The sequence below is a fragment of the Pipistrellus hanaki genome (assembly GCF_964339955.1).
Source record: "Pipistrellus hanaki genome assembly, chromosome: 3".
NCBI lineage: Eukaryota > Metazoa > Chordata > Mammalia > Chiroptera > Vespertilionidae > Pipistrellus > Pipistrellus hanaki.
The window spans coordinates 149,726,798-149,751,818 of NC_140505.1; the positions used below are offsets into that span (position 1 = coordinate 149,726,798).

At 39.7% G+C, this 25,021-nt stretch overlaps 1 protein-coding gene across 4 annotated transcripts in view; it reads left to right on the forward strand.

The window, feature by feature from the left end:
• The first annotated feature begins 1,896 nt into the window (after positions 1-1,896).
• Positions 1,897-25,021, forward strand: part of YAF2 (YY1 associated factor 2) — a 69,717-nt gene continuing 46,592 nt past the window's right edge. Inside the window, exons 1-3 of one of the 4 annotated variants that reach the window (XM_084876688.1) lie at positions 1,897-2,224; positions 2,651-2,776; positions 4,468-4,910. In XM_084876688.1, coding sequence (XP_084732814.1) covers positions 2,199-2,224; positions 2,651-2,776; positions 4,468-4,669 — 354 coding nt within the window. In that variant the 5' untranslated portion in view covers positions 1,897-2,198 and the 3' untranslated portion in view covers positions 4,670-4,910. Of the gene's footprint in view, positions 2,225-2,650; positions 2,777-4,467; positions 4,911-21,647; positions 21,781-25,021 lie in introns of those variants that run through there. The other 3 variants (XM_084876687.1, XM_084876685.1, XM_084876686.1) reach the window with 3 other exon arrangements.

The window sequence follows — 25,021 nt, forward strand, 5'->3', positions numbered from 1 at the left end:
CTTTGTTTTATAGATGGAAAAAAAAGAAGTCGCTAGCCTAAGCTTAACCATTGCATTGCTGAGAGATTGAAGACAAGGCCTTAGATCTTGTTTGCTCTGGCCAATCCTCCTCCTCAGGGTTTCTGAGCTTCTGTATCAAGGTCTGAGTCTCAAGAAAGTGACACTTGCAAGAATTACAGATGGCGCAGTGAGTTCAGAGATTGCCATAAATGGGATGATATGATTAATCAGAAAGCAGGGCTGGTGAACAACATCTAATAGGAAATCTGAGCTCTAATCCTGGCCTGTTCATGAAAGAAAAACCACTTAACCAGGGCTCTAAGTTCCTTGTCTTTCAAATGAAGGGATAGCCTAGTTGATGAGAACATTTACATAGTACTTGGAGTTCTTTAAAATGTGCATTTGTGTAAAGAGAGTTACAAAGTGCCTGGCGTATAGTGCTAAAAAAAGGTTATTTTATTATTAATCACACAACCCCATAAATAGAGATGCCATTTTGCAGATGTAAAAGCTAAGAATTACAGAAATTAACCACATAATTTTCCAAGGTCTCAGCAGGGAAAGTAGGCCGAGACCGGGACGTCCATTTCCTTTGTAGTACACTAAAGCTCGTTTAGGTGAAAGGTCATTATTTTACAATAATTTAGACTTGCCGTGAATCTAGAAAGATGTAGAAACAGTATGGTCAAAGAGAAGAGGGAAATGCTGTATGCAGAAGCAAGCTATGCTTGTGAAGGAAGGGTTTGGGAAGATAATTTCCTCTGCAGTCTTTTCCACGAGGCAGCCTTTCTGATGGGGCGTGGGGTGGGAGGAAAGGAGAAGGTGTGAGGGTCCTTATAGCCGGACTAAGTAGTCTCAGGAAAAACCCTGATGAGAGTAGCGGCCCATTACTAGCATTTTATTACTTATCTGGTTGTGGATTATTAAATAGATTGGGGAATAGGGGCTGGAGGTTCAGGGACGAGTTAGATGGCTGTTATACAGTATTAAAGCACAAGAAGAGGGCATCCAGTAGGTTGAGATAAAATGAATGAGACCCTGGAGGAAGGTCTTCTGTTTTTAGTCAAGAGATCGTGTGCAGGCACATGTAAAGCAGTTACTTTTATTTATTTTTTAAAAATATATTTTTATTGATTTCAGAGAGGAAGGAAGAAGGAGAGACAGAAACACCAATGATGAGAGAGAATCATCCATCGCCTCCCTCCTGCACGATCAGAGCCCGCAACCCAGGCATGTGCCCTTGACTAGAATCGAACCCGGGACCCTTCAGCCCCTCAGGTCCAAGCTCTATCCACTGAGCCAAACCGTTATTATTATTATTATTATTTTTAAAAGGACTAACGAGCACTTTAAAAATATTTTTTAAAGCTACCGTAAAGGCCTGGGAAGCCCAAGTAGCGCATTTGTAATTAAAACCAGGGTTAGATTCCCGGAGGTTATCTTCTAATTATGCAATGTAGAGGAAGTCGTCTAACCTCTGGCGAACCTCGGTTTCATTTCCTCCGAGTTAAGCGCGAAATCCCCCGCTTGGCAAACCAGACAGTGTTCTAAGGCCCCAGCAAAGCGCTGCAGGCTGGCTCCCGCCTGCCCCCTGCCCCCTCCGGGCATCCTTCGGGCTGGGTCCGAGTAGCCCAGGGCGGCCGAGCCTGGGAAAGCGGTTCTCCCGCAGACACCCCCTCCCCGCTCCCGGCCCCCGACCTGGGGCTGACCTCCAGACTCCGGCCCCAGCTACGCCCCAGCTTCCCGGGAGGACCGAGCATCCCCCGCCACATCCCCCGCCAGCCCGCGGGGCGGAGAGGGGCTCGGAAGCGCGCGGCGGCCCCGGCACGCCCGGGATGCCTGGCGGAGGCGGCGGGAGCGGGCGCGGGGCGCGGGCGGGGCGGCGGCGCCCAGGCCGCAGCGTCACCCCCACGCCGCCCGCCCGCCGCCCGCGAACTCGCCGCGGCGCTGGGCCGCGCTGGCCGCGTTTGAAGCCGCGGGCGCGGCCGCTGGTTGGCGGGCGCGCGTCACGTGGCGCGGGCAGGAGTTTCCCCGACAGCTGGGGGCTGCGTGGGATCCGGCGGCGGCTCGGAGCGCGGCGCTGCGGCCCTCCCCGCCCCTCCTCCTCCCCGCCCGCTTCCGCCCGGCTTATTCTCCTCCGTATTGACAAACAGAGCGGCCGCGGCGGCGACTCTCGGCGAGCATCGGTTAGCCAAGCCATGGGAGACAAGAAGAGCCCCACCAGGTAACGGCGCCCGGCCCCCGGGCCCGGACAGGGCGGGCGGCGGCGGCGGCGGCGGCGGGGCCCTCGCGCCGGGCAGCGGGCGGGGGCCGCCTCGCTCGCCGCCCGGGCAGCCAGCGGGGCGGGAACGGGGGCGACGCCGCTGCTCCGGCGCCGGCCCCGGCCCCACAATGGAGCCGCGATGGCGGCGGCGGCCCGAGCGGCGGCCCGGGGTGTCAGGGCGGCGCGGCGGCGGCGACGGCGGCAGGGTTAGCGGCGACCGCACCGCGCTCGCGCCCTCCTCCTCCCCGGCTCCCCTCCCCCTCCGGGCGGAGCGGCGGGGCCCGCGGGGCCGGGGTCGCGGATCTGGGGCAGGGGGCGGGGCGGGCGGGCGCCGGGCGCGGCCTGCTGCTGACCCCGCGGGCGCCGTGTCCGGCTTGTGTCGTGCAGGCCGAAGCGGCAGCCGAAGCCGTCCTCGGACGAGGGCTACTGGGACTGCAGCGTCTGCACCTTCCGGAACAGCGCCGAGGCCTTCAAGTGCATGATGTGCGATGTGCGGAAGGGCACCTCCACCCGGTGAGTCCCGCGGCCGGGGGCCCCGCGCGCCGCCGGCCGGCCGGCCTGCCGCCGAGGAGGACGCCCCTGCGGCTGCGGCCCCTCCACCCCCCACTCCCTCCGTGACACCCGCAGCCCCGGCGAGAGGCGGCCAGAGGAGGGGGCGGGCGCGGTAGGAATGGGGTCAGATTGATCGCGACCCCAGCCCTGGTTTGCGGTGCGGGGGTAATGGAAGAGGCTGTAACGTCTTTCGCTGCCAGGAGGGCATGCATTATTGAAGGGAGGCCGGAGCGACTTGGATTCAATTCGTGTCACTGGGTGCACTACCCTCCCCCCTCTCCCACCCTCCACGCCCCACCCCGCACACATTCCGGATGTAACAGTGTTGGCTGCATGGTTGCGTTAGTGTGTAGGAACCGAAGGAAAATCATGAAGATGACCTCCCCTTTAGGAGCAAAAGATGTCATGTGCGATCGTTCTTCAAGTAAAGTATTTTTGATTATAGGATATGCAGTAGGTTTAACTTCCTTTTTCATACAGACGTCTGGAAGGGTCAGATCAAGGTTTTGCTTCATGTGTGTATTCCAGTTCTTTAATATTTTATAAATAGGGAGTTGGAGAGGAGCCCAGTCACGGACACATTTTTTTTTTTAACCGAAAGTAATCTGAATATTTTTAGTTTGCGCAAATGGCAATCTGTTAGACTATACAAATGAGATGCATTGATCTCTTGTCTATTTTCAGTCTTTATTTTATTGTAAGCTTGCAAATAATTGAGTCTTTTACAAAAACATTTAAGTTGATTTACTGAGTAAAGAAAATCATCCAGGAAATTCAAAGTCAGTGACAGTCTTGATATGCCAGCATTTAGTTGCAGAGTTCCTTCGTCTTTATCAGAAGGTAGCTTTTAAGTTAATTTATTGTAATTCTGTGATTTATAGCTTGATATTTAGTTACCATGTATTTTGAAATCACAGAATCTGTAACAAACTAAATTGCCACAAGAGTATAAGTGTACTAATGTGATATACTGTTGTAAAAAACATTAAGACAAAAATTGACTTTAGGTTTATATATTCAGTAGAAATTAGATTTCTAAAAATGAGAGATTCAGATTTTTAAACACCATTTAGAATATTTTATTAAAAATTTAAAATGTAGATTCAGAAATGATTGGCAATAATTTAACATTTTAAGATTTATTCATTGAATGAAGCTAGCTGCTTTGGACTTGAGTCTTTTTTTGTAAATCATAGTATGCTTTTTGCATAGTCCCATCTTCATTGGATGAAATTTTCCATAATATCCTTTAAAAAGCAAATTTTCAAACATTTACAGAATTCAAGGGAATGGAACAGAACATTCTAATAAAGTACCTATTTGCTAAAATGAATGTGGTAACTATTTTTGGACCTGTGGAATAAGTATTTTTGAAAAGCAGAATATCTTTATATCTTTATGTCTATATGAGGTTGGAATTGGTTTAGATTATGTTTGTATATCTATGTTAGTACTTTCCACTTTTAAAAATGCTCAATAGATGATTTTCAGAAAATTTGGTTTTTGAAGGCAGGAATTTTAAAGTGGAGATTATAATGATCATTATAATCTTAATCTCTGGTATGAAGTTATTGCTTTTTGTTGTTCCCTCTATTTGCTTGTAGCCAGTAGAAAATGACTGAAACTAGAAGAGACTATATGTTTATTTGCAGGGACAGCAAGGAAGGGGGGAAGCTGGTGTCCTACTCCACAGCCAGTCTTGGGGTTAGAGGAACCCTGAGAAACAGAGTAGGTGGTGGCAGCTCAGAAGAGAAGAAACAGGCTGAATACCTGGCACCTGGAAAAAGAAGGAATATGGTGCACAGGGGAGTTGGCCCAGGACAGAGAGGTGGGCCTAGTTTAAAAGAGGTTTGAGTCCCCCATGGGGGCCCCTGACAATTTTTACCAGTACATCTGAGCTCTTGTAGATCCAATTTTTAGTGGATTACTTGAGGAGGACTCAGAGAAGCATTCTCATTTGGATTGAAACTGAAGAGGCTCTGGGCAACTCACCAGAAGTCTAAGGGACACTCTGTTCCTAAAAGTAAGTGTTCTACACTACAACCCTCTCAGCTTCTTCTTCCCCTCTCTGAATTCTCTCTTCTCTTTTGATTTTGGCTATAAATTAAGAGCTCAAAGAGGTTATTTTCTTCATACTGTCACTTCAGAAAATCAGAGTGGAATCCATGTTTAGATGGAACAATGGAGCAGGCCTTGTTAATGGGGCAGATATTGATTGCACCACAAAATATTGCCCTCTTTGGTCATGTCAGGAAACAGGGTTAAAGGACTGCAGAACACTCTGGAGAAGCAAAAGTTTTTAGTAGTTGGAAGAAATAATTCTCTACAACTGACATGTTAATTAGCAGTTAAGGTAATTTCAAGGATAAGATTGGTGATTACCAAGGCAGGGACTAGAGAACTGTGGAACAGAAGGATGCAGATTGCTAATGATTAGTTTGCAAGATGACAGACTGGGCTTGAATCCCTTCGGTCAGACTGACCTTTGAACTGATTCTGTCTGGGTCCATAAATGGGAGGCCAAGTGTAAGCCTTCCCAGACCCTTGAAACATCTTTTTTTCTGAATCTTCGGAGAAGATGTGGCCATGTTCCCCTATAAAGTCTTCACTGACAACTTTATTTTCTTTAAAGAATACCTAGTTAAAAAAAAAAAGTCTAGTTCAAATCCTTTATATTACAGAAGACCATTTCCCTTGGCTGTATCCTTGTAGGTCACGTTTTTCTGCAGAATAACAGTTTGTATGGAATGGAATGCTGTTATGTTCATAGCAGTATTTTAAATGAAATGCGATTTGATTGAAGTAGCTTCAGTTCCTAAGTTGATAAATTACATTCTTTAAATTTAAACCATTTCTATGATTGAATTTTAGTTTGTACTTCCTGACCTTATTAGTTTAAATTTTATTAATCCTTTTTTAATCCAGGAGCTAAATAACTATAAGTTCAAGTACCCGAGGTTTTCTACATTGTACTTCTGTGAGCGAAAATGATAAATGTCAAAATGACAGGAAAATTTTAAAAAGAAAAAGTTATGGTGACAAATTATTATCAAAATTTTTTTTAAAAATGTTTATTTTTATTATTAAAATATTTATATTGATTTCAGAAGGGAGAAGGAATGAGAGATAGAAACATCAATGATGAGAGAGAATCATTGATTCACTGCCTCCTGCAATCCCCCAATTGGGAATTAAACCTGCAACCTGGGCATGTGCCGTTGATGGTAATTGAACCCGGGACTCTTCAGCCCACAGGCCAATGCTCTATCCACTGAGCCAAACCAGTTAGGGCTCCTTCATATTTGTATCTATCTCAGCTTCTTATAACACAATATGTCTCAAATATAAACCCAAGAAACTTTAAGAAATTAAGAGCCATTCTGAATCACCTCAGAAAATGAAACATTGAGTATAGTGTCTGTGTGAGGATTTAGATTAGTATCTTAATTGTCACTTCTTCATATAGGAATGGAAATTACTGCTTAATTTCAGATAACAAATATTGAAAAATGATGACACCTTAGCCGATTTGGCTCAGTGGATAGAGCAACGGCCTGTGGATTGAAGAGTCAGTCCCAGGTTTGATTCCGGTCAAGGGCACATGCCTGGGTTTCGGGCTCATCCCCAGTTGGGGGTGTGCAGGAGGCAGCCGATCAATGATTTTCTCTTATCATTGATGCTTCTATCTCTCCCATTCCCTTTCTGAAATGAATAAAAATATATTTTTTAAAAGATGATGAAATGTGATCTAAACGAGAACCTATAAAACACCTAATTCATAGGAGGCTTTCTAGTGTAATTTCAATTGGAACAGATACTGATCTTCTGAAGGTAAATTGTAATAACTCCTTTAGGTTCCCTCAGATGTTATTTTAGAGAATGATGAAAAAGATTTTACATAATAGAAAGAGCACTACGTGTTGCACTAAGAGTGTGGTGACCAGTGTTCTTTCTCATTTCAGTCACTTCAGTACCCAGCATTCAGCAATGTTTATTGAACATCTTTTTTTATATAAGGGCAGAGCTAGGTACTGGAAATACAATGGTGGACAAAATAGATGTTTTTTGCTTCTTTTGTAAAATTTTATGATTTTTATCAAATCAGAAACACTTTGTACAAAATCTGTACATGAGGTAGTATTATTAAATCTTTTATGCTGAAGAGGTGAAATTTTCTCGTGTAAAGAAAAATGTTTCTAACTGAACACAGTGTTGTGGTTAAGATCTGACTGTTGGTTTAAAGAATGAATTATTTCAGCTTCTATAGAATGGGATTAAACTGTATAAAATTCACATTTTGAAAAAACCTTAAAGAAACCAGTTATCATCTGATAAAAATCATTTCAGTATCGTCGTCTTTCCATACTTGCTTCCTGTCTTGTAATTTGAAGTTTGGCATAGACTCTCCTAGACTTTTGATGTGGGAATGGGAGAAAAAAACTGAGGACCATCTAAGTCAGCCCGCTTTTCAGATAATGCAAAATTCCTGAGCCTGCCTTTCCAGCTACCACGCTGTTGTTCTAGGAGGGGTTGGGTTTCCTCTCTATGTCTCTGGTAGGGTAGTTATATGGCCTCAGTGTTTACAGAGCATTTTGAAAATGATGGTGTTTGGATAGTCTTGGTAGTGGCTTTTAAAGTGTGATTTGAGGAACCTTGGAATTCCCTTTTAGGAAGCATATGAAGCTTCCTATTTTCATAATCATACTAAGATGTTATTCACTGTGTTGATATTGCAGTGGTGGTGCAGAGGCAATGGTGGGTCAAACCAATGGTGGGTCATGCCCCTCAGCATGAATCAAAGTAATGGCACCAAACTGTTAACTTCACAATAATCTTCACCACCTTGCACATGCAGTAAAAATAACGTCAGTCTCACTTAAGAATATCTTTGATGAAGCAGTAAAAGTTACTAATTTTATGAAATCTCATGTCTTTTTAATATTCTGTTTTCATGAACCAGGAAGTAATGATAAATATAAAAGCACATTTTGCTTTATAGCAAAGTACAGTGGGTTGGTTCAAGGGAAAACAATTGTGTTGAGGTGCAAGCAAAACTAGCTCCTTTTTTTGTAGAACATCATTTAAAAATATATATATATATTTTATTGATTTTTTACAGAGAGGAAGGGAGAGGGATAGAGAGTCAGAAACATCGATGAGAGAGACATCGATCAGCTGCCTCTTGCACCACCCCCACTGGGGATGTGCCCGCAACCAAGGTACATGCCCTTGACGAATCGAACCAGGGATCTTTCAGTCCACAGACCAACGCTCTATCCACTGAGCCAAACTGGTTTCGGCTAGAACATCATTTTTTCTTGAAAGAATTCCTAGCAAACTATAGTTCTTCAGACTTGGATATTTAGCAGATATTTTCTAAAAAATGAACACAGTGTGTCTGTCACTTTAAGAAAAACAGTATTTGTTGCCAATGATAAAATTGAGCTTTCAGGAGAAAATTAGAGTTTTTGAAAACTTGTAACCACTACAGTGATATTAAGAACTTAGACTACTTTAAAGATGAGATCATGTGGTAATATCAATTAATGTAATTTATGATAGTTTGTCATGAAATTTGTCAGTATTTGGATGATCTTCATAACTCAACATTTTCCAATAACCAGGGTATGATTTTACAAAACCATGCATGGATATAATCCATTCAAGGTTCTAATTAAGCCAGTGTTTTTTAAGGGTACACTATGAAAACTTCCTTGATGTGGTTTCAGATTTCACATTCAGCTAATCTTTGAGAAAAAACTACTTGTGTGATTTTTTTAATATATCATCAAAGAAGAATATTCATTATTATTTGAAAAGACTATTAAAATACTTCTTCCTTATTTCTACTACATATTTGTGGGAGTCCAGATTTCATGTTCGTGAACCAAAACAGGCTAGTGCAGCATATTGAATGCAGAAGTAGATATGACAATCTAGATGACTTCAGTTAAGCTAGATAGTACAGGTTTGAAAAAAATATGCAAGTGCCACTCCTCATGCAAAATTACTATTGTTTTGGAAAATATAAAAAATGTTATTTATATCAACATGTGATGTACTTTTTGATACTTTTTAAAATGCACTACTGTGTATTTAATTTTTTTCTGTTTATTTCTTGACAGATAAGACAAAGCTCTTAACTTTTGAGAGTAGCGATCCTGAGACCAAAAAGTTTCTGACCTGTTTGGTGTAGAGTTTTACTAACTTGGATTTCTACATGCAACTGATTTATTTCAGCAGCATTCTTTTCTTTTATCCTTTGTTGAGTAAGATCTCTATGTGACCTAGTTGTTAAACTTAGTGGCTTAATTTCAAGTTCTTTCTATGTCATCTTTGTAGTAGTTGGTATTGGTAACCGTTTTTTAAAAAATTGGAATTCTCCTTCCTTGCCATCTGTAATGCTACTTTTTTCCTAGTTTTCCTTGTATGTCTCTGAAATAAATTTCTGCCTACCCAGTCTTGGCTTCTCTTTGTAAGTGGCACAGACTTTCTGGAACCAGAGCTAGAAACTATTATTGACTCATTTTATTGTAAGCCATTATCCCTTATGTTCAGTCTTTCTCTGGATTTTCTCTCAAATCTGTCCTTTTTCCAGTTTATGTAGGTAAAATTTAGAATCCCATATCATCTCTCTTGAGATTGGACAAATTTATCTCTTCTCTAGAATGCTGCTATGTTATCTTCAGTATTTTTGTGTAACTATATAATTATGTTAGTTCCTATATTAAAAAAGAGAGACAGACTCTCTAGTCACTTCTAATCAAGGGTTAAGTTCCTGAGATTGATGTTTCAGGCAATAATCTATTCCTAAACTATTTTCCTAGCTTCCTTTTCTGCTGTGTATCACAAACAATTCTATGCTGCATCAGTACTGAAATATTTTGATCAGATGGTTCTCCCAGCTATCATTGATTCAGTCTTATCTTTCTAAATGTATATATAATAATTATTCCTAGAGAATCACCATATTGTAGTATAATTGTTTAGAGTTTTATCTGTTCTACCAGGCAGGAAGGGGACTATCTTACTCACTTTGGTATCCCCAGAAACTACAATAGTAAAATACCTGGAACATTGTAGGCATTTAAATTTTTTCAATTAATGTGTTGTTGTTTTTTAAATTTGATGATTCAACATTGCTTTTCCAATAACTTCTAAGTCTGTATTTTTAAACATATTATCAGACTACCCTGGCCAGTGTAGTTCAGTGGTTAGAGTGTCAGCCCACAGACCGAAGGGTCTCTCTGGGTCGATTTCAGCTCAAGAGCACATACCTGGGTTGCAGGTTTGAATCCTGGCCCATCTTCCACCCCCCTCCCAGTTTGTGCTCTTGCAGGAGGTGGCCCATGGATATGCCTCTCTCATGTCAGTGTTTCTCTTTCCTTCCCTTCTGGTCTCTCTGAAAATCAGTGGTAAAGTGCTCGCAAGGTGAGGATTAACAACAAAAATATTATCAGTTGTTTTGTTTGCAATTTATTGGTATATATTAGTTTTAGCATTATTACTTTTTTACAGCTTACTCTATATTTTGAAGCTGTGTTAAATTATTAAAAACACAATTTTTACAGTTAGACCAGTAACTGAGATTTAGATTTACTTTCCTCATTCTTAAACATGGCTGTAGTATTTTTATAGCACAATAATGTTATAATACAATATGTGGTTATTTTGAAGATTAAAGTAGAATACACTTAAAGAATGTAGAATCATTTCTATTACTGTATTTATTTTTATTTGTTCTTGTCATATATTTTGCTTTATTTTTTAAATTTTATTTTTTCTTTTATTTGTCATTTATATTTTAAAAAACATACATGTGGAAGAAGGAAATATAATTTTCTTCTCAGTTTTTGAACATATTTAGTTTTATCATTTTGTTTGTTTGTTAATCCTCACCTGAGGATTTTTTCCCATTGATTTGCAGAGTGAAAGGGAGAGGGGAGGGAGAGTGAAAGGGTGGAGTGCAGAGGAGATATGTCAGTGTGAGAGAGACACATGGATGGGGATCAAACCTGCAACCCAGGTACTTGCCCTTGACCAGGAATCAAACCTGAGACCCTCCAGTGTGAGGGCCGACACTCTAATCACTGAGCAATCCTGGCTAGGGCTACCTTTATCGTTTTTTAAAATTGACATATTAGTTTCATGTTTTAGTATTATTTCAAAGATGATGTTATACATGAATACCTTAGCATTTTTAAGAAATAACTTTGGAACTTTTTATGTTTTTTGTTTTTATTGTCTCAGCACCACTTTTAGGTCTTGCTATCCAGACTATTGAAATTTATATAATACAGTTACAAATGAGAAATTCACTACTGAAGTCATGAAAGAATACAGCATATTATAAAATATATTTTATTTCTAAACTAAATTATAAGATCTCTGTTGAATGATTTTTAAAATTAAGATGGTTGACATTGAGGATCTATCAAAAAACAAAATATACTAAAACTAAATAGAGATTTGTGGTATTTGAGATTAATTGAAAAACAATTTAGAATTTATATAGTGCATTTCTTTGTACTGAGTTTTAAATTAATGGGACAAATTAAATTTAGTTATTAAAATTGAACTAACCTTCATTTATCTGTGAACTTACTGCTTTTAAATATAAATTATACAAATTAGCAGGCACCTAATAGATATAGAAATTAGATAGACATTAAAAAAATAATGGAATTTTCCTTCATCTTGTACTTTTTACTGCATCTAGTTGTTCAGACTAACAGGATTAGTCACTGATAACTTTCTAGAATTTCATTATCATTTGCCTGCCTAATTAACTCTACTTCAAGACCCAATTCATGCCCTAGCTGGTTTGGCTCAGTGAATAGAGTGTCAGCCTGACTTTAAGGGTCCCAGGTTCAATTCTGGTCAAGGGCACATGCTCAGGTTGCAGGCTTGATTCCCAGTAGGGAGGAGGTGTGCAGGAGGCAATTGATCAATGATTCTCTCTCATCATTGATGTTTCTATCTCTTTCCCTTCCTCTCTGAAATAAATAAATAAATAAATAAACAAACAAACAAATAAATAAATAAATATATTTAAAAAGAAAAAAAGGGGGGGGGGGAAATCCAGCTCATGTGTTTATTTCCTCTGATATTTTCCTGGGAACATCCCAAATTTGCCTCCTTTTGTTTGGCTTTTGTGCATATCTCTCATTCTGTACTCCATCTAGCTTTAGCATTTTCTCATAAATACAGCACTGATTCATGCTTTCTCAGGAAGTTGAGTATTTTTTCTCAGAGGACAAGGTAGTTAGAGATGGGAGGATATAGCTCTTTGGTTAATGTTATGAGATTAACTATATTCTCTTTCTAGGATTCAAATAGTCCCTCAAAATTATTTTCTTATGTTTACCTTTATTATATCGTTTAGCATACTATAGTTCTGTTACATATATTTATTTACTCACTTGTTATGCTATCAATTTCTAAGTAAATATGAGTTTTTCATGATATTTTTTGAAAATGTTTGACAAAATGCCTGGGAAGTAATGCATTCAATAAAGGTTTGGTAAAAGAGGAACATAGGTATTAAAAAGAAAATTTTATTTATTTTAAATAAGCTTTGAAATAGTTGGAATTTTGATACAGGTTGTATAAGTCATAATTTGGAGAGGACTTCCTGTATACGTGTGTGAACTATCAGAAATAAATAGAAGTAAAAAATTTCTATAATTCTGTAAATGGTTATTAGACACTACCTTATGCCAGGAATTATGCCTGAACTATAGAATTGTGGATGAGAGACCTAGTTCCAGCTCTCAGAGAATTTGAATTCTATCAAAGAAGGTATCTCTAGGGAGTAAACAGAAGGAATTTAATTTTCCAACATAGTCCTAGTTTTTGGAGAAGTCCTGTGCTCAAATTAAGTTTGAAATCAGTTGTTGCTGTTGCCATCTACACTAATAAAAGAGAAAGATGCAAATTGACCATACCCTTGTGATGCCCATCAGCCAATCAGGAATGAGTATGCAAATCAACTCAAATAAAGATGATGGGCTAATTTGCATATGCAGGCACTGAGAGGCAGGGAGCAGGATGCTTATGTCATTCCACACTGCTCCTGCTGTTCTAGGTCTCTGGGCAGCATGGGAAGGTGGAAAGGCGTCTCTGGCCAGAGTGAAGGAGATGCCTGTAGCCAGAGGAAGGCAGGCCAATTCTTGCACGAATCTTTGTGCATCAGGCCTCTAGTTATTAATAAGCACTTAAGCTAAAATATGCTATAACATCATGGCCAATTTCTAATTTGATGGATTATCGGTCTCAAGAAATTTTAGCCAAATGAAGCTGCTAGGTAAAACCTTTTCTTTCTCTTTGTACGTGTGTGTGTGTGTGTGTGTGTGTGTGTGTGTGTGTAGATGTGTATGTTTTTAAAAGAAATTACTGTTTTTAAAATAATAGTTACATAATTGAGGATTTCAGAAGACTAAAATGATTTTTTGCCGATGACAAATTTACATAGGATGTTATAGACTGTTAAGTTTAAATATATTTACTATTTACTCTTCCCTGAACCACCTTCTTTGAGAATAAAATAATTTCATAATAGGACTAAATTATTAAATTTAATCTGTTTTTCTTCAGCTATGTTATTGGTTATATTGGCAATGCTTCTCAGGTTTTTTTGTTTTTCTTTAAAAAGCATTGCTGAGAAGTTTTAACAAATTAATTTGTGTAAAGCTCTCTACACAGTGGCTTTTACATAGTAAATGCTCACTCAATGGTAGCCATTACTCTTAAGTATGTATTTGTAAGCATATAATGTATGGCCCTGGCTAGTGTGGCTCAGTTGGTTGGAGCTTTGTCCCTGGCACCAAAAAGTCGTGGGTTCGATTCCCAGTCAGGGCACATCCCCAGGTTTTGGGTTCAGTTTTTGGGGCACATATAGGAGGCAATCAATGATGTTTGTCTATCACATTATTGTTTTTCTCTCTCCTTCCTTAAAAAAAAAAAGTCAATAAAAAATGCTAAAGAATATAATTTATTATTGCCAAATTAATTTTTATGTACTATTGGTGATTTCTGGGGGTGGGGGTAGGAATTCAGTAAAAGCAGTATCTTTACATTTTATTCATGTAGTGCTGTACTGTATTCAGAATTCTTTCCTATATATCCTTCCATTTGCTCATCCTATGTGGAGGAAAGGTAGATGGTCATCTCATCACAGTTTAGTGATAGAACCCAGATTGAGAATTACGTTGTTTTGACTAGTTGATCTTTTTACCTTTTCATCTCTGATAAGCAGGTTTATAAAACAATCCTGTTCAGATAAAAGGTTTCTTTGCTTATTCCTCTTTCCTTCAATATTAGATACAGGGCCAGCATACTTTGGTAGAAAGATTAGCATTCTCTGGAGTATTAAGTTTTACTCAAGGATTTAATTTAGTTTTTGTTCTGTTTTGAAAGACATATTGACCTTAAATATTCATCTTTTATAGGTTGTAATTTTTACTGGTATTACAAGTGCATAAAAATGTCATAATGACTTTGTAAATTATTCATTTAATAAATATTGAACAACTACAATGTCTTTGTTTATTGACTTTCATGTTTGTTAAAAGTCTCTATCCCCCCATTTAATTTAATTTAATTTAATTGTTGCCAGTATTACAGATGTCCTCCAATATAATATTTACTCCCCCTTTACCTCCATCCTCCCAACCCTTGCCTCCCTCAGGCCTTCATCACACTATTGTTTGTGTCCATTGTTTATGCATATCCTATCTAATAAAAGAGTAATATGCAAATTGACCGTCACTCCAACACAAGATGGTTGTCCCAATGTGGTCAAAGATGGCTGCCCCCATGTGGACACAAGATGGCCACCACAAGATAGCTGGCAGGGGAGGGCAGTTGTGGGCTATCAGGCCAGCAGGGGAGGGCAGTTGTGGGCTATCAGGCCAGCAGGGAAGGGCAGTTGGAAATGACCAGGCCAGCAGGGGAGGGCAGTTAGAGGCAATCGGGCTCACTGTAGGCCCAAAATCTCCTCACTGCAGGGGAGCAGTTAGGCATCGATCAGGCTGCCAGGAGAATGGTTAGGGGTTGATCAGGCTGGTAGGCAGAAGCAGTTAGAGGTGATCAGGCCGACAGGCAGAAGTGGTCAGAGGCAATCAGGCAGGCAGGCAGGTGAGCTGTTGAGAGCCAGCAGTCCTGGATTGTGAAAGGGATGTCCAACTGCACCTGGATTGGGCCAAATGGGCAGTCGAACATCCCTCGAGGGATCCAGATTGGAGAGGATGCAGGCTGGGCTGAGGGACACACACACACACACCCCATGTACGAATTTCGTGCACTGGGCCTCTCGTATGTATATAAATTCTTTGAGAGGAGTATGGAGAGAGATTGAGAGAATTTCAGAGCTGGAGGGAACTTTTCAAGAGCTTTCATAATGTTTAGTCATTTCTTGAGACAGGCTAGTTTTTATTCCTTGAAACCTTAATGGTAAAGGGATAAGATAGTCTTCAGAGGAAAGATCCTGAGAGGTTTCAGATAGAGATGTTTGCATTAAAACTTTTGAAGTGGGTTGAGGCCACTATTGTTTGCAAAACTTCCTTGGTTAGGATTTTCAGCTCATTTTGGAGGATTCTTATTGTGGTACTTAGAGAACTGCCCGGCAACATGTAGCAATCTACTGGGTTTGGTCTTTTCTATTTGTTGGAACTCATGGCTTTAGCTTAGCATCCTTTTGACAGGTAAGAAACAAGGCTGGAAAGATCGTGATTTGTTTGAGGTCAGTAACTAGTGTCACATTCAAGTATTTGCCTTTCCTGTTCTTTTTATTACCTAGCCATGGTAGCATTTAAATTTGCTGGCAAGTTAATTTCATAAGGATTTATTATAAATTTTATTATATCTAGATCTAGTGTTGTACAACTTGATAACTTGTAACACTAAACCTATTACTTATAACTAATATTATAATAAGAACTTACGTTAAAATTTGGGCTAGCATTATAATTAATGAAGAACAAAGTACTATCAGTTATTTTCTCTGTGTTAACAAATATGTATGTTTTCATTCATTTTTATTGTCAGCTAACATTTTATTCACAATTAACCATTTTATTGTTGATAGGCTTAGTGTAGTTGAAGTACAAATATTAAACTTCATTTTGATGTCTTATATTAGCATTTATTGTGCTGTGTATCTTATCTTCTTTGATATCATAATATTTCTTAGGAGAACAATTCCAGTAAATATTATTTCCCCTTTTATGTGTGATATAAAAAATAAGGATCACTAGTAATATAATTAATAACCAATTTGATTATATGTGTATATATGAGTGTGCATGTATGATAAATATCGATAGTTTTTACTGTTCTAGGTGCATCTGCAGAGTAGGCAAAGTTGTTTTGGTCTTTTTTTGTCTTTTCCCATCCCTTTTTGCTATTTATCTTTTGTTTCTCTAAAGCCCCAAATCTCCTCACCAATGTTCATTTCTAGCCTACATTCTAAATTGTTCTGATTCCTGCCTTGCTGGTGTGACTCAGTCATTGAGCATCAACCCATGAACCAAAAGCACATGATTCCTTTCCTGATCAGGGCAAATGTTGTGGGCTTGATCCCCAGTAGGAGGCATGCAGGAGGCAGCCAATCAATGTTTCTTTTGAATCAATGTTTCTATCTCTCCTTTCCCTTCCTCTTTCTCTAAACTTAATAAAAAAGAAAAACATTTAAAAATGTTCTGATTCCTTTATTTTCTTCTCTAGTAGCTCTCCTAGAAAATCTTTTCTGCTCAATAAAGTAATCTGAATAAAGTAATTCATCCATTCAAATGTGAATATAAATAAAAGTGAGTATCGTGGGTAGCTTTTTTTTCTTAAGATAATAACTCTCTGATGACAAAAGTATTACATGCTCACTGAAGATACTAAAAGAATGAAGAAGTATAAGGAGGAAAATAAGAATGCCCACCATCCTGTATAATAAAAGGCTAATATGCAAATAGACCGAACTGTGGAACAAATGAGCAACCGAACAACTGGTTGCTATTGGTGTGAGTGGCTGCTGCCCACCAATCACCCCTGAGGGCTTCTCCACTTCCCCCTTGCTCCTGAGGGGCGATCGGGGAAGCAGCTGCCACTTGAACTTGCTGACGTTGCCAATCCCACTTCTCGGGCGTGGGCCCCAATTTCTCCTTGCTGTCAGTGGTGCGAGCCGGGCCTGCACCATCAGCATGTGGGAGTGGCAGGTGGGACTCAGGGGCCATAGTGGGAGGAGCTGGGCAGGAGCATTGAAGATGGGCCAAGATCTACCCCTGTGCTCACTGCAGCCACACAGCCCACAGTTCCTTTCAAGGTGCATGAAGCCGTGCACTGGGCCCCTCGTTATAATATCTCCAGCCAAAGAAAGCTCTATTTTGTTGTGTTTAATGTGTTTCTTTTCTGTCTTTTTACACATAGATATTAGCATTTAAAAGTGCAAGTTGAGGTATCTATTTGGAAGAATGGGGAAAGGAGGAGACTTCCAAATTGGTGGCCTTCTCTGACTTTCCATGACTGCTTTCAACTTGCCTGACCCTCTATGCTCCAGTATGTTTCACAGACACTAATCCTAGGGAATGCTCTTTGAAAACAAGAAGTCAAGAAAGTTTGAAAATATTGTATGTAATCTTCATAGAATTGAATAAAAGTTTCTTAGAAGAACAACTTGTTTTATTTGAGTGTTCTCAACCTTACTTGACCAGAACATGTTGGGACATATTGTTCTGTAGACCCTTGCTATTGAAGTTGGTCCAAAGAACAGTGGTATTGGTATCACCTGGTGTCCTTTAGAAATGAAGATTTTTGCCCTGGCCACTGTGATTCAGTTGACTGAGCATCATCCCAAGTTCTAAGAGGTTACCAGTTAGATTCCAGTTCAGGGCATATGTACAGGTTGAGGACTTGATCTCCAGTAGGAGGTGTGATCAATGTTTCTATCTCTCCTTCTCCCTTCCTCTCCCTCTAAAATGAATAAAACGTAAAAAAAGAAGGGAGAACTAAGATGGTGGCGTAGGTAAATGCCTGTACTTGCTGCCTCCCACAACCACATAAAAATTACAGCTGTAATACAGAACAACTGTCATCCAGAACCGCAGGAAAGCTGGTAAGTGGAAGTACTACAACTAGAGAGATAAAGAAGAAAGCACACTGAGACTGGTAGGAGGTGTAGAGGCATGGAACGGGCTGGTCTGGCACCTGAGTGTGCTGCTTTTTTAATTGGGAGGGAGATCATCTCTTTGGAGGCTGCCTGGAGGAGCAACGAGTCCCAGTCCCACACCAAACACCCAGCCCAGGGTCTCAGAGCTGGGGAAAGAAGTCCCTATGGGCAGTCAAGAACTATGGGCTGTAAAAATCATTCTGGATTGGAGGTGAGTGACACACAGACTGCTAGAAACCAAGCTACTCCTATTAAAAGGCCAGCACTGCAAACTGAATTTACAAGCTCCCACTTGCTTTGAGTTTTAGTGCGAGCTCTGAGGGACCCAGACAAATACGGGGAGAAACTGGACTGTCTGGCTTCAGGGCAGGAACTAGGGGTGGCTTTCTTCCAGATGGAGGTACTCTCAGTAGTCATTGTTCCTGTGCTGGGACCTCTCTGGTATAGGGCTGACTGGCAGATATTTGTTTGTTCCACCCTGGAGATGCCCTGAGACCCTGCCTTACCCAGTTTACAACCCCAACCAACCAAGCTGTTTGCAGCAGCTTTTGCATATGATAGCCTGTCATTTCTTAGCCTAAAACCTGTCAAGCTGCAGCTGGGTCAGGGAGCCCCAAAGCTATTAATAAAAAGCCTAAGGCTGGCACCAGCATCAGCCTGCCTTGCTTCATTGCTGGGCCTTATTTGGGCACTTCCAAACCCCATACAAAGAGGAGGAATCTGTTGATCTCTGAAGTTCCTGCTGGGTGGCCCCAGGTAGTGGCTGACTTTGCACCTCGGAGATCCAAGAGCCAGTGTACCCAATGGTAAGTATGAGACTATACCAGATTACAACTCTTCACATCCAAAAGTGACACACTCACAGTGGGCACCAAAGCCCCACTGAAGCAAGTCCCGCCACATAGGGGTGTCTCCTGCATAGCAGCTCTCCCCCTGAAGTCACAGCTGGTCCCTACAGCCGATTGGCCTGGAGGTCAATTCTTCCCAGTGATACCAACATCAATCAAAGTTCATCTACAACAAGATTGAACACAGCCCACTAAGGGGTGCACCAAGAGTGTCCACCTCAGGTGACTGGGGAGGCTGAGCCTAGGACCTCTACTACACAAGGCCACTCTATCAACTCAGGGAGACTTAGCAGCTACCCAGTACATAGAAACAAACACAGGGAAGCAGCCAAAATGTGGAGACAAAGAAACATGTAACAAAATGAATGGAGGAAAGCAAGCTACTGAATATAGAGTTCAAAACCACCAATTATAAAGTTACTCAAGAATCTTCTCAAATCCTCTGAGGAACTTAGTGAGACCTTCAAGGATCTTAGTGAGAATGCTCCCTCCCCCTCCCCCCCTCCCCCCCAAAAAAGGGAAAAGGACCAGTCAGAAATTAAGTATACACTGACTGAAATAAAGAATAATAATCAGGGATTCAACAATAGACCATAGGATCCCAAGAATCAAGTCAGTGATGTGAAATACGAGGAAGCAAGAAACACCCAACCAGAAGAGCAAAAAGAAAAAAGAATCCAAAAATATGAAGATAGGGTAAGGAGCCTCTGGGACAACTTTAAGCATACCAACATCTAAATAATGGGGGTGCCAGAGAAGAGAGAGCAAGATACTGAAAACCTATTTGAAGAAATAATGACAGAAAACTTCCCCTACCTGGTGAAAGAAATAGACTTACAAGTCCAGGAAGCGCAGAGAACCCCAAACAAGAGGAATCCAAAGAGGACCACACCAAGACACATCATAATTAAAATGCCAAGAGCAAAAGACAGAGAATCTTAAAAGCAGCAAGAAAAAAAATAGTTATCTACAAGGAAGTACACATATGACTGTCAGGTAATTTTTAATAGAAATTGTGTAGGCCAGAGGGGAGTGGCAAAAAAATATTCAAAGCAATGAGTAGCAAGAACCTACAACCAAGAATACTCTACCCAGCAAATCTGTCATTTAGAATTGATAAAGAGCTTAACAGACAAGAATAAGCTAAAGGAGTTCATCACCACCAAGCCAGTATTATATGAAATGCTGAAGGGTATTCTTTAAGAAGAGGAAAAAGAAGGTAAAGATAAATAATAACAAAGAGACAACAAATATATAACTATAAGTGAATCTAAAAATTGAACAGAAATCTGATGAAAAAGAATAAACTGGTGAATGGAATGGAATTAGGGGCATGGAAATGGAACAGACTGACTATTCTCAGAGGGAAGGGGGGTGTGGGGGAGTGCAGGAAAAGATTAGACAAAGATCTTACATGCTTGTGTGCAGTACCTATAGACACAGACAATAAAGTGTTGAGGGCCTGGGGTGGGGTGGGAGCTGGGTGGTGGGGAACTAGGGGGGGAAAAAGGGATATCTGTAATCTCAATAATAAAGATTAAAAAAACAAAAGGAAATGAAGAATCTCTGGCCCCCACCAAGGATTTGCTGTTAGCCTTTATGAAATATAATATTTTATAACAAGATAGGAATGTAAGATATTTATTAAAATTACATTTTAATTTTTTGTTGAATAACTATTTTACACGCAATTTTATCCTGTTTATGATTAAAACAAAGGAAAAAAGATATATTATCTTTAATTTGTTTTCATAGAATGAAGAACCATAAAACCAAAATTTCTTGAGGGTAGGGGGGATATTTATTTATTTATTATTAAGTTATTATCTGTGTACATATTTTAACATTGACCGTCCCCCCATACATACCCTCCCTCCCCAGAGTTTTGTGTCCACTGGTTATACTTATATGCATGTATACAAGTCCTTCGGTTGATCTCTTATCTCCCCCAGGGATAGTTATTTATTGACATAATTGTAAAAGGGAGGTGTATTATTGAAACATCTCTTTGTATCTTTAACAAGAATTGGTGTTCACAAAGTCATCACTGCTGTATCACATTAAAATTAATAGGTACCTGATTAATATGTATTCATTTAAAGGTAATAGGATTATTAATGTGAGCTTAAAGATAAAGTTCTGTTTAGTAAATCTTTTTTCCTTTTGTTAGAAACAGATTTTTTAAATGACATGTCCATTTTTAGGCAATTATTTTAAAAATAACAGTTAATAAAAAATATTGCCTTATTACTCTGTACAACTAAATTAAAATCAGTGTTGTTATTTGTCCATGGCCTGGCATACTTTTATATGTGTGTGTGATTGATTTGTTGTAGGTGTCAAATGATTAAAGACTTATTGAGTGCTGAGTGGGAATTGTGTTGATGCTTTTTATTTGAAGCCTTATATATTGTTAATCCACTGTAGTGGCCTCAAAACCAAAATTCAGTGAATGTTAATGAAATGGCTAGTTAGGGAATGACAGATTTTGATCAACTAATTATCCTTGTACTAATATTAAAAATGATGGTATTGTTTCAGTGAAATGGAATAGTGTGGTAACTGATATATTTGTATATTAAAACATAACTGCCATTATAGTGGAACTTTATAAATGAAACCATTCAAATTTTTTTTTTTTTTTTTTTTTTTTGGCTTGTGTTTCTAATGTCAGAAGTTATTGTTGACATTGTAGTTAGCATATAGTTTCTGTATTTGCTTTGGTGCATGTATATGTACTTATCTGGTGAATGTATAACCCTTTCTCTGTAGTTCTGTATGTATTAATAATCTCAAATAAAATGAAATAATCTTCTTATTCTGATAGAGAAGAAAAAGCTGGATCACTTACCAGTAACTGGAGTTCTCCTATTGGGTAATCTCCACAGATCCACATTCTTTGAAGTTATTGTGAATGCCTCGAGGACCAAGGAACCGTTGAAATTTCCAATTTCAGGAAGGTAAGCAAGTGCACTGAAGCATGTCTCTAGCATCTTCCAAATCCCCTCCCCCCCAACTTTCTTACATATACATCTGTACTGCATGCCCCCTCAGTTCCAGTGGCTGTCCATCAGGAAGACTCATGCTGGACAGAAGGGCAAGAGAGGTGGATCTGTGAGGGAAAAGACCCAATAGGATAACTCAAGTTACTGGTAAGTAAGCTAGTTTTTTCAAGCTTGAGATGTTTTTCTCACATTTCTTCTCTTTAGAAGCTTATTTAATTACAAAGAAAGGAAGTTGTTTGCCATAGAGTCTTTTTGTAAGCTTGATGTAGATTATAGAATTTATTGTATGGATAATAAACACCTAGTTCTTAAGTAGTGTATGGATAAATGTGACATTAATTTCAAAGTGTATCATTTACATAATGGCTGTTTATAAAAATTAGTTTACTACCTCAGTAAATAGTATAATAGTTCTAAAGCAATACAAAGAATCTTTGTGTTGAAATATTATGTTAATTCATTTGTTTGTGACGTTGCTTTTATTGAAGTAAACACTAAACACTGTAAAATTTATGCTTTGGCCAAATTGTTTTGACATAGTACTGAACAGCAAAAATAGTCATATAATTTGACTAATACTTCTTACTGATGTAGTTTAGTTGTACCTTTTAACTTCACTGAAGTTATATTGGGAAAATAATTCAGGGCATGCTGCAATTATTTTTTACCATTTTCTTGTTTATTGTTTATGGACTTATTGATGTGAAGGATGGTGCAGTTGGTTCAGTGTGTGCTCTCTGGTTTCTCAGGCACAAGATAATTTATTGAGCTGGCATGTAAATGTTAGAAATGGTGAGTTTCTCATTTCTCTCTCAGTCATTACCAGGCTTTCATTTCTAAAAGGGCACTTTTAGCACATAAGAACCTGTAGTGGTGCTTGCTTGCTCTAGCTATTTTGTAAAATTGTCATAATTTGCTAGGTATGTAAGGCCTCTCATAATCCAATCCTATTCTATTTATCCAGTCTAATTTCTGCAATTTGGAACTTTTGTTTGGTCTTATCTGGACACTTGTCGTATTTATATTTTGGTTTCTGCTTTTCCATTTTCTTGAAATGGCCTTCTTTCATTCTACTTTAAGGCCGAGGTCATAAATCATTTTATGCTAGTACCTCTCTGTCACTTTTGTGTGAGTTAGTAAAAACATGAGATTGCTCTGAGGATTGAATATATTTAGGACAGTGCCTAGTAGTATATGGTAAACACTCTTCTTATTAGCTATTTAATTATAGATTGATCTTAAACACTTCGGTGATTATAGGTATAATTCTTATTTGTATGATACAGTTTAGCTTTTAAATATTAGCTTCAAGTTATATTGCTGTTTCTTTAGAAATAAACCTCTTAAACTGACTTGCATGGTCTTTTCTTTAAGTCTTCCCCAAGGATATGCTCATTGATTTTTAGAGAGAGAGGAAGGGGGAGAAAAAGACAGACACACACACACACACACACACACACACACACACACACACAAATACAGTGTGGGAGAGAATATCCATTGGTTGTCTTTTCTGAGTGCCCTGGCCAAGGCCAGGGCATCAAGGATAGGATTTTATTGTTCTTTATCTTTTCTTTTTTTTATTTTTTATAATATATTTTATTGATGTTTTACAGAGAGGAAGAGTGGGATAGAGAGTTAGAAACATCGATGAGAGAGAAACATTGATCAGCTGCCTCCTGCACACCCCCCACTGGGGATGAGCCCGCAACCAAGGTAGATGCCCTTGACCGAAGTCGAACCCGGGACTCTTCAGTCCGCAGGCCGACCCTCTATCCACTGAGTCAAACCGGTTTTGGCTGTTCTTTATCTTATTTAGTCCCTAACATCAGTGACTGAGATTAAATTATATCCACTGAAAAAATCATGTGTTTTAAAAAAAATCTAATTTCACAACTATACTTAACAGGTTTTGTTTTTTTTCATTTATGGACAGGTTTATTTGGCTTATCAATGCTGTTTGTACTGTATGTTTTTCTTAAGAACAATAGTTTTTTCCCCCCCTCTAAAACTAGTATAGTGAAATTATTGTTTAGTACAATATAAAGTTCTCCTATGGAACATTACAAGGAATGTATAGTTTTGAAAGTTAAATTGATTCGCTTTACTTTAAGACTTTGTGAAGTGTTAGAAAACAAACTGGAAATTCAGTGTACTTGATTTTTTGAGGGTTGACTTAAAAATTTTAGAAGGTTGTTGCTTAATTTTGATGATGCAGTAAGTGAAATCTGTTTTCAAGGTCATTGAGGAAGGAAATGTTCCTTGACAGATTGAGTGTCACTTCTAAATAATTCACTAGAGAACCATTTCAGGTCCATTAGACAAGCAAAGATAAAGAACAAAAGTCAGATGACTTCATTGCTTATTTTGAGTCTGCTTACGCACATCCATGTAAGACACTATTTAATTGCATGGTTTCTTTGGTTTGATAATGGTATGATAGTTATATTGAGAATGCCCTTATTCATCATTAGAGGTCTATACTGAAATATTTATAATTGAAGTATCACAGTAGGTTTAGGAATGTGCTCAGAAAATAAAATGTGAGTATTTGGGTGTGGTGTGTGTAGGTATCTTCTTATATAATAAAAGCCAAATATACAAATCATCTGAATGGCAGAATGACCACTCGCTATGACACCCATTGACCACCAGGGCAGATGCTCAACACAGGAGCTGCCCCCAACCCGCAGGCCCCAGGCTAGCCAAGGTGGGTGCCAGTGGTATTTCCCCCCTCCCCCCTGGTTGCCCTGCTGGTCACCTCCCACAGAGGTAGGTGACCAGTGGTTGGTGGGGCCAGCAAGCAGATGGCACCAGGCTGGCCAAGGCAGGTGCCAGCAGGGGCCACCTGATAGCCCTGCCAGTTGCCCCACAGATTGGCCCTGATTTTCAGCCAGGCTGAAGGACCCTATCTTTGCAAGAATTTTGTGCACCGGGTCTTTAGTCCTATCTAATAAAAGAGGAATATGGAAATTGACCATCATTCCAACACACAAGATGGCTGCCCCCATGTGGTCAAAGATGACCACCCCATGTGGACACAAGATGGCCACCACAAGATGACCGCAGCGGAAGGTAGTTGGGAGGTATCAGGCCTGCAAGAGAGGGCAGTTGGGGGCAATCAGGCCTGCAGGGGAGGGCAGTTAGGAGTGACGGGGCCAGCAGAGGAGGGCAGTTGGGAGTGACCAGGCCTGAA